At 33.5% G+C, this 10,093-nt stretch overlaps 1 protein-coding gene across 6 annotated transcripts in view; it reads right to left on the reverse strand.

Annotated features, from left to right (window-relative positions):
- Nucleotides 1-694: 694 nt before the first annotated feature.
- Nucleotides 695-10,093, reverse strand: part of LOC137617188 (uncharacterized) — a 125,638-nt gene continuing 116,239 nt past the window's right edge. For 2 of the 6 annotated variants that reach the window (XM_068347071.1, XM_068347072.1), the window contains exons 9-10: nt 1,782-1,978; nt 695-1,229 (exon numbers count right to left, since the gene is read on the reverse strand). In XM_068347071.1, coding sequence (XP_068203172.1) covers nt 1,123-1,229; nt 1,782-1,978 — 304 coding nt within the window. In that variant the 3' untranslated portion in view covers nt 695-1,122. Of the gene's footprint in view, nt 1,230-1,686; nt 1,979-3,909; nt 4,312-10,093 lie in introns of those variants that run through there. The other 4 variants (XM_068347073.1, XM_068347074.1, XM_068347076.1 and 1 more) reach the window with 4 other exon arrangements.

Below are 10,093 nucleotides of genomic sequence, written 5' to 3' on the forward strand. Positions count from 1 at the left end.
TAATTTTTTCCATTAAGAAATGAGAGATAGAGGAAAAATATTTCTTCATGAAACAAACAAAATTATAACTAATGTACCTACTTTAAAGCCAGATGTATGTTATTATATGGAGAATTTTATTTCTATGTTTAATTTAAACACACACTTGAATGTTTACAGTAATATTTTTCATTCTATTTACGTATTGAAACTAAAATTCTTATATTAATTTATCATGCACGAAGAAATCAAATGCTATCAAAAGGTAATAAGCTGATAATAATTAGATAAAGTTGATAAAAAAAAGGGAAATCAATTACATGGATGTGATTAAAATTGAATGTAAAGAGGTGTTAATTTACACATACGGTATGTAACAAAGCTATTTTTAATAGACAGAGAAAGAGAGAGAGAGAGAGAGAGAGAGAGAGAGAGAGAGAGAATGTTATTAGTTATTGTAGTGCATCTCAGATTTTACCACTTAGAACTTCCTACTTATTACTGATTTTTACTCAATTTCTTATTTTTTTTCACTTGTGGTAGAATAAATATTCATACATTCATTGAAAATGAGCTACAAATAGTGTATTTACAGTATTATACTGTATACAAAACCTTAAAATACAGCATTCGATTTTGTCAGCTCAGACCGACTAGTTTAAGCAGACATTATCACCTAAAAATTCATGACAAAAAGATAATTGTGCCTCATTAATTAATTTTTTACTTTTATTTTCAAATTCAGGTACATTTCAATTATCAACTATTAGTGCTTTGTTTATTCTACAGAACCACTGGGTGTTGTTAAATATAAACATGTGTTTTGTTACTACAGTAAACAAAGCATGGTGCGACTATGACTTTCATGTTAGGAGTCGTCTTACCTTGCACTGAAGCCGTGTTAATGATGTACAATTACCTCTGAAAAGTAGTGTGAACTAAAAGACCATGATAGAAAGCACATGAAAAGAATGTAGTGTAGTACAGTGATTATCTAGTGTGTTAAGTAAACCGTAGTTAGGTTATGAGTTGACCCAACCTAGGGCAGCAAGCATTCGCGGATTCTCGATCTTAGCACCTGTCTCTGTTACCTAACCTCCATGAATAAGGAGGGCCAATTTTATAAAGCCAGGTGAATCTCATTCAATGTGTCGAATTCTCACTGGCTAGGAATGCCCCGAGGGCGAAGATAGTAGCTATGCTGGGATGCACGCTCTGAGCTGTAGTCGAGTTACTGGCAGATTGCAGCGCTATAGAAAAGAAGAAAATTAAAACAATAGAAAAGGTGTCATAAATGAATGCCCCTGAGGCAAACATAGTTTTAAATTAAAAATCATTGTACAGTAGTTCTATTTTCCAAACAGTATTAACAGGAAAGCTTTACTAGTGACCCTCCCAATGCAGGGTGCAAATTAGCTTCCTTTGTTACCAATATGAATAAATTTCAGTACTTCAAGAAGTATGAATTTGAAACACATGGTGAGCATATACATAATTTGAATAGATTGTAAGTAATGTTCACATTTATTTCAAGCACTTGAGTTTGAAGCACATGGTAAGCATATAATTTGCATAAATAATTATAAGTACACTGTGCCGTTGAATATCTATTTCAAGCAATATTATTTTGAGACTATAAACAAATTAAGAAAACAAGGGGAAAGGAGTTAATCAAGTATTTAAAGTAATTTTGTGAAAACATTTTACCCATACTCAAATAAGTTTCTAGCTTCAAGGAAGTTTCGAGTCAGGAACTGTGGAATCCACCATTTCAATCCCACTGATCTGTTCCTCCTGCTCACCCATAGGATTGCTTCTATTTCGATTTCTCCTCTTTGTAACATCTGGAATTCGCCGAGACCTAGACCTGGTGAATTGTTGTTTCAAACGTCTTTCCAGTGTCCCTGTGGGCTTGAATAACCTTCTGATAGCTGACCGACTTATCAGCTGGAATTTCCGACTTTTTGTGCCAACAAGGCGAACCTCATAATCTGATGGACTGTGAATGAAAATACATATTGGGGTAAGAATTGTTAATTAAAGATCATCAAACAGGCAGTCACTTATATCATGGTATCACAAGATTACAATACAGTACTTTGAAAGTTATATATCAAATTTAGACATGAATACTACAAACATGCCTCTAGAGGCATTTTAAATCATCAGATTATTATGTAGAGTTCTTTAGAAACTACCACCCAAAATTCTTGTTTTTAAACACGCAGTTTGTAGTGAACAATTGTAAAAAAGCTTTTATGATATCACTTACCAGCGTACAGTGTAAAAGTATCAACTGCTTGAGTCCCAAGTCTGTGTCAAGTCACATGTCAAACCATATTAGCTTGTCGGTCACATTATACTGTAATCTTGTCAGATCTTACTATATTCTATGTAACTTTTTTATTTATACTGTACTTGGATTCCTAAGAAAATTCTAATAATTACATTGGAAACTGGCATTGTTACAATGAATAGAAAATTATGTCAATGAAGCATAATGTAAAACATAAAATACTTGTACTGAGGTACTGTTATACTTTTGGGCTAAACTCACAAGTAATGCAACACTTGTAAGGAAATAATCGTTATGCAAAACCCCAATGATTACTCCCTCTCTGTTATGGAATTATTGACCATATGATAACTTTTTCCTAGAAATCAACTTCTATTTTTCCTTGCAAGAAAGGAACATGGAAGACAGTCTTTAGCACCGTCAGACTACTTCCTTTATGACAAAGTAATCTTCATTATTCAGTCAGGTGCACTTGAGGAATTTATTACTTATTTAATTCAAAATTGTATTTTACTTATCGATCATAGTTGAAATAATTTCAATTTCTAACCTGTCTTCCTTGTCAAAAGAAAACATTCTTGAATACTTGTGCAACTAGGCATAATTGCTGACAAACTTTTTATCAAGTATTGATAAAAAGCTAGAACCTACCACTTATAAGAAAAGTAAGATATTAATGATTTATATATGTTTGAGTCTTTTGATTCATGGTACGAGTCAATAAGTGTAACCCAGTTCTATAAGACTCCACTGACTAACTAAATTTTATGCCATCATTATTAAATTGGGCATTCTTTTCCAGATAATATAGTTTAGTGCCTTTTTGTTATACTGTAATGCCAAGAGGTTAATACTGTAGCACATAGAACCATTCTAAGGTTAGGAAAGGGACAACTGATAAAAAATTATATACACGGATTTCATAAATCCATCCCTTTTCCTCTTCCTACAGTATTACTCTTCTTAGGTGGATTGAAGAACATCAATTAACTTGACCAAGAATTGAATATACATTGGAAAAAATTTCAAGACCAGCTCAGGTATAATAAAAAATATACACTTGCATAATGAGACTCATTACTAACATGCTTTTAACATGGGAAACTTTGGCGAGAAGATAAAAACAAAAAAAAACAAGAAAAATGATACAAGAGCCAAAGGAAACCTTGTGAATATGAGAACAAGCCTATATAGAAACCATTGGTGTAAGCAAATTTACTGATATATCTGACAGAAGGTATCTGTTGTATTATTAAAAAGGATAAAAAGTATCGAAAGTTAGGATTCATAACTAAAAAAGAAAACAAAATATACCACCAAAAAATGCTGTACATATATTACCCCAAAAAAAGGGAATAAAAAAATCAACATTTAAATAAAGCGTCAATAGGCGTAGGAGATGATGATGGTGAAATAAAGTCAAGTTTACGAATATGAAATACACTTCAAAAACTACAGAATCAATAACAGCAGTGATAAGAAAATTGAATAAAATTCTGAATTAAGGGAAAAGGAGATAGGATTATTTTTTAATAGTAGTGCAGCCTCAAGATGCGATTCTTTTATAACAACAATTTTTTTTAAGCTGAGGATGAAGTCAAGAAAGACAAATTTAACTTTTAATGCTGCTTTTATCTTTATTTATAAAATATATTATAATTTATAAAATCGGATATGAATGATTATTGATAGTAAATAACGAAAATTTGACAGTAGATACGATATCTATAAGTGAATCTCTAAAGGTGTAGATGTTCATACCAAATCTAAAGCTGCTAAGCTATGAGACATATCCTTAAACAATATTTAAACAGTTGCTTTCTTCCAAGTTAGATTCTGTTTGTGAACAAAGGTCCTAGTGGTTGTGGAGCCAAGGGGAAGGGGGTGCATATGCCGCTAAGCGCATGGCTGAGCGTAATCTCCCAACGAGGAAGGAGCGAGGGGAAAATAACATCTTAATTGCATCAAATTGTATGACCTTGTACAAATCCTCATAAAAGGGATGTGCAATGACAGCTAAGTCCTCAGTTCGGGGCCTGCAATAACAAAATTTGTTTTTAATTTTGAAATTCACTAAATTTAGATATTTTTAATTGGAACACTACAAATCCATAATGACAGAGTGAATAGGGGAATTCTCAAAAAGTAAAACGTTTAACACCATTAAAAAATTAATAATCTCTGGTTCGGTATTATATCAACTTTCAACAAAAGTTTGGAACATTGCGTTTTTAAACAATCTAAAATGCAAATTTGCTTATGAAAACTTTAAGCTAGGTCTAATAGCTGTTCAAACACTGCTAAAAAGAAACTTATATGGAACAACACAGCTCTGAGTGAGAATTATTCAAAATCCATTGTACAATTTCATAAGATTCAGCACATGAATTGTATCTAAACACATGCTGTCAGGAAATATGATGCAAGAACATAATCAATATACCTACTGATGCAATGTATCCTAATACTATACCACACACCTATAACGTACCTCTAATGTTCAGACATACTAAAAGTGTGATTACGGTAGTTTCAAAGGCTTACCCTACTCGAAATGTATGGAGGAAAATTATGGACAAGGATAGGAAAATCTTTGGCACTTCCAACCTTCAAACAATAACGTTTATTGAACCAAAACTAGGCAAGAAACTTTTTTGTTAAAAACAAATAGGCTGGAAAATGGTCTACCTTCAAAAATTATAAAAGTAAAATTTTGCTCACGAGTTAGACATTATTGATGTTTATAATTGTACTTGACACCATCTGTCACGGCCCTCCCCATTGATGAAGGGATTATCTAAATGGAAGATAACCTGTGAATAGTGGTTTACACACGCCTTTGTTTAATACACGACACCTACAAGGTGTTCGCGCGAGGGTTGTAACCTCTGCATTCCATGCTTTTATCTTTCTCTAGTATATTTGGAAGATTTATATTAGGAAAGGTATAAGGAAGGACCTTTCTCACCGGGCGTCACAGGCCTCTTCCCAGAAATAGATTTTTCCTTCGTCAAAATCCCTTAATGGAATCTAGGACAGTAGAGAATGTTTGTGCCCTTACAAATCCCAGTAATTCTTGTTGAAAAAGTCATTCTCTCATAATTGTTTTGTCATAATTATTGGACTTTTAATAAATATTTTGACATTCATTTGAATTTTGTTATTTATGTATAGTGAATGGCCCCAGATTTCTCAAGATCATATAAGAATGGTGAAAAGTATTTAGCCAGACTCATAGGTATCAAACGATCGGGAACTCTTGCAAATTGATAATTACTCTATGGGCAGACCTCTCTAACCTGAAAGTATTTTTCATAAACTTTCTTTTAATTGGGATGAATTCAGATAATTCTGTTTTTAAATTCAGTCCTAAAATTATAGGCTATGTATTAATATTATATGCTGTATATTTGTTTACTTAATATAGATAATTGCACTCTCTATAGAGGTAAACCGTTTCTCTTTCGTGTGTGTATGCTGGTTATCCTTTTGATTTTTTTTATGTTAAAAAATTCCATTCGTCTTTCATTTTAAATATAAAAATACACTATATTGTTTTACTTTACACAAAAATCACACACCTTAACCTAGAAATACCTGTTACTATCTTAAAATAGGCACACACGATATATATATATATATATATATATATATATATATATATATATATATATATATATATATATATCGTCATCCTCATCATCATCTCCTCTTACGGCTATTGGCGCAAAGGGCCTCGGTTAGATTTCGCCAGTCGTCTCTATCTTGAGCTTTTAAATCAATACTTCTCCATTCATCATCTCCTACATCACTTCTTAGTCCTCAGCCAAGTAGGCCTGGGTCTTCCAACTCTTCTATAGTGCCTTGTGGAGCCCATTTGAAAATTTGGTGTACTACCGGTACTCTCTTGGGTAGTAAAAAGAGCATGACCAAACCATCTCCATCTACCCCTCACCATGATCTCATCCACATATGGCGCTTGAGTAGTCTCTCTCATAGTTTCATTTTTAATCCTGCCCTGCCATTTAACTCCCAATATTCTAATGAGGGCCTTTTCTGAAATCTAAGAAAATCTGTTGGATATTGTTTCATTGTCATACCATAACTCATGATCAAATAGTACCACTGACCTCACTAAACTGAAATATACTGTACAGTAGTCAGATATTCCTATGTGATGTCAGGCGATTTGATTTCCAAACTTTACTTATCCTAGCCATTATCTGATTGGCTTTTTTCAAACTTTCCTTAATTCTTTCTCCTTCCAATGATATTTCATCTTCCATTGCATATTCCATTCTCGACATCTCTGTCTTTCTTCTATTTATCTTGAACCCAACGTCATGTAATACTTCATGCATTCTGGTAAGCATGCTTTGCAAGTCCTGTGGCATTTTGCTATTAAGGACAGTGTCATTAGGATTCTCTAATTCCGCTAATTTCCGGTTACCAATCCCGTCCAATCCTTCTCTGCCATCCCCAACTGATTTTTTGCATCACAAAATCCATGAGGAGGATGAACAACATACTATAGGTGACAACACCTTCCCTTGGAGTACTCCACTGTTCACTGGATATTCATTTGATGGCTGCATTAACATTAACTTTACATGTGCTATGCTCATGAACGGACATAATCAAATTTACATATTTAAGAGGAACTCCATAATAACGCAGGACTCGCCACAAAGTTGGCCGGTGCACACTATCCAGGGATTTTTTCATAGTTCACAAATGCTATCAACACTGGATTTTTACAGTATATTCTAGCGCCAACGTTATCCCTGCGTGTCGTAAGAGGCGACTAAAAGGGACGGGACGAGGGGGCTGGGAACCCTCTCTCCTGTATAAAAAATCCTATGAGACAGCAACAAATAGGCCCTGCTGCTTCCTCCGGTGCCTTAGATGACCGCGGAGGTAGCAGCAGTAGGGGACTCAGCAGTATGAAGCTTCATCTGTGGTGGAAATGTGGGAGGTTGGGCTGTGGCACCCTAGCAGTACCAGCTGAACTCGGCTGAGTCCCTGGTTAGGCTGGAGGAACGTAGAGAGTAGAGGTCCCCTTTTTTGTTTTGTTTCTTGTTGTTGTCGGCTACCCCCCAAAGTTGGGGGAAGTGCCTTTGGTATATGGATGGATGGACAACTTCTACCTTTTCAAAATCCTGCTTATTCATCTTTCAGCTTTTAATCAATCATTCTCTATAGTCTCTTTAGAATGAGCATGCTATATATTTTCATGACAACTGATATAAGTGATGCCTCAAATTGATGCAACCAATCTCATTTTTTTTTTTTTTTACTAAAACTCCTAGATCCCATTCATCAGGTTGTGCCTCTTCATGCCACATTCTACAAAATAATCTTTAAAGTATTCTGGGAGTCACTTCATTTTCGGCCAAAATCATCTCTGCAGTTATACCATCGTATCCAGGGGCTTTCCATCTCTTGAGTTTAATAATAGCTTCAACTTCAAACACATTTAATTCATTCATGGGCACATCAAGGTCTTCCTCAGATTCAGGTATATAAATCAAATTATTCCCTTCATATCTCCCATTTATAACCTCATTAAAGTGTACCATCTAACGTTGCCTTTCTATATCTTCTGTTGGTTATAACAGATCCATCTCTTTTTGATGGGTATATGCTTTTTCGCCCCAGTAGAGATTTCACACTCCATTTGCAAATACAATAGCGGTAAACAAATAACAAAAAAGGCTCTTGATCGACTCATTCATAACAACTTGATTAAAGACAAACACTTTTCTCATTCTGAAAAAAAAACTCTAGAAAGGCTATCAGCCGATGCATCATTCTTTCCTTTTATATGAACTATCTTCAGATCATAATCTTGTGATTCTAAACTTCTTAAATCTCTCCAAATAAACATGTTTTATGATTAATATACAGTTAAAACAGGACTACTTGCCAACAAACACATAAAAAGTTCAAACTTGCAGCAATTTTTTTTATGTTGAACAGGATGACATTAGCCTTTTTATAGTTTATATAGGAAATGTATTTTTTGATGTTACTGTTTTTAAAATATTTTGTTTTATTTGCTTACAATATCTCATTTTGTTTATTCATTTCTTTTCCTCACTGGGCTATTTTTCCCTGTTGGAGTCCTCAGGCTTATAGCTTCTTGCTTTTCCAATTAGGGTTGTAGCTTAGCTAGTAGTAATAATAATAATAATAATACAAAAATAACTTTTAGTTATGTTGAGGGCTGTCTAGTTCATTCAGAATATTAGCTAAAAAGAAGGTCTTCTCAAGATAGAAAAACTACTAAAATATTTATTCCTACAATTTTAAAAGTATAGCAAGCAGTTTAACAAAAAAATTGCTATTCATGTACCCTGTGTTATGATTTTGATAGTTGCATATTTCCCCTTTTGTGTTTCCTTACACACAACTTTGCGAATACTGAAGTTCGTCAAATTTTGCTCATTTTATGTATGACATATTGATTACAATCTAACTTTGTTAATCCCATTTTGGAGGATATTGCAATTAAAATAAAAAGGCAATATCTTTTAATGTAATTTTTTACCCATCTAACCTTATGTTGTCTTGTGTGTTCATATATAAATGCACATTGTTCCTCAATTCTTGTATGGAATGGAAAACTGCAACATTAACTTTACCATTCAGTAGACAGGCCATTTCACACCCTATCTTAAGAAAGATTATGGCATTTAAACAGACAAATTAAAAATAAAGTTTAAAAAACAAAACACTTACCTTCTTAAACTTGATTTATTTTCTCGCTAATCATAACAGATGAAAACAGAAGGCAGATGTTTATGATATTACTGTGTAGTGTTGCAGATTGATTTAAAACTGTTAAACAAGTAGCAGGAAATAACAGTGGTTCTGTATAATACCAGTCATACAAAATTCAGACAATTACACTGTACTGGTAAAATTAAATTTAACATTAGTAGTAATTTCTATAAAATACAAATCAACGATTAACACTGAGGAAAAGAACAGCCACTATATTATGTATGCAGTAATTACCCTGACTAAAGATTTTAAGTTCTGAAAGTTTATCGGGTCACTCATAGGAAGAGCTGCACATTTTTATTTCAGTTTAAAGGCCACTCAAGAATGACAGAGGTAAGAGTCAGTGGCATTACCCTATCAAGCAGGACAATACCCTAGAGATTAACCATAATACATATGATCAGCACCCCAGCTCTCTTTCCACCCAACCTAGAACCAAGGAGGGCCAGGCAATGACTGCTGATGAATCAGCAGATTGACCTATAGGCTACCTCAAAACCCCATTCTTAGCTCACAAGGAAGCCAAGGTTGTAGCAACCAAAGGAACTAACTAAAGACAACAAATTCTATAATGCATACTTTTTAAATGAAAAAAAAAAAAATAAAACAGAGGTTCACACACAGGCCATAAACAAGCAGAAAATGTTTCAGCCTAGACTCTTATGTCTTTAACTTATTACTTTATAAATTGTAGAAAAGAATGATTCCTTGTCAAAAAAAGTGAACTATTAACATTAAAAGTAAAATTTCTGGCTCGTAAAGGATCATCTTGTTTATGTTAATATATCATTGAAATCCACAATGCATTAATTTTCACGCTCACTGGAAATAGTTACTCTCTCCCTACATTCAATAATCTATACTCTTATTTTGATTACAGGGTCATCACAATGTTCATTTAGCTCATTGTATCAAACCTTGCACAGTGTTCCAACCTCTATATCAAGGCTTTGCACATTCTTGTGATTATCATCTTTGTTTATGTAATCAGTTTCCAGATTTATTTTTTATTAATCAATTGATTATGTGTAT

This window comes from Palaemon carinicauda, chromosome 23 (genome assembly GCF_036898095.1).
Source record: "Palaemon carinicauda isolate YSFRI2023 chromosome 23, ASM3689809v2, whole genome shotgun sequence".
Taxonomy (NCBI): Eukaryota; Metazoa; Arthropoda; class Malacostraca; order Decapoda; family Palaemonidae; genus Palaemon; species Palaemon carinicauda.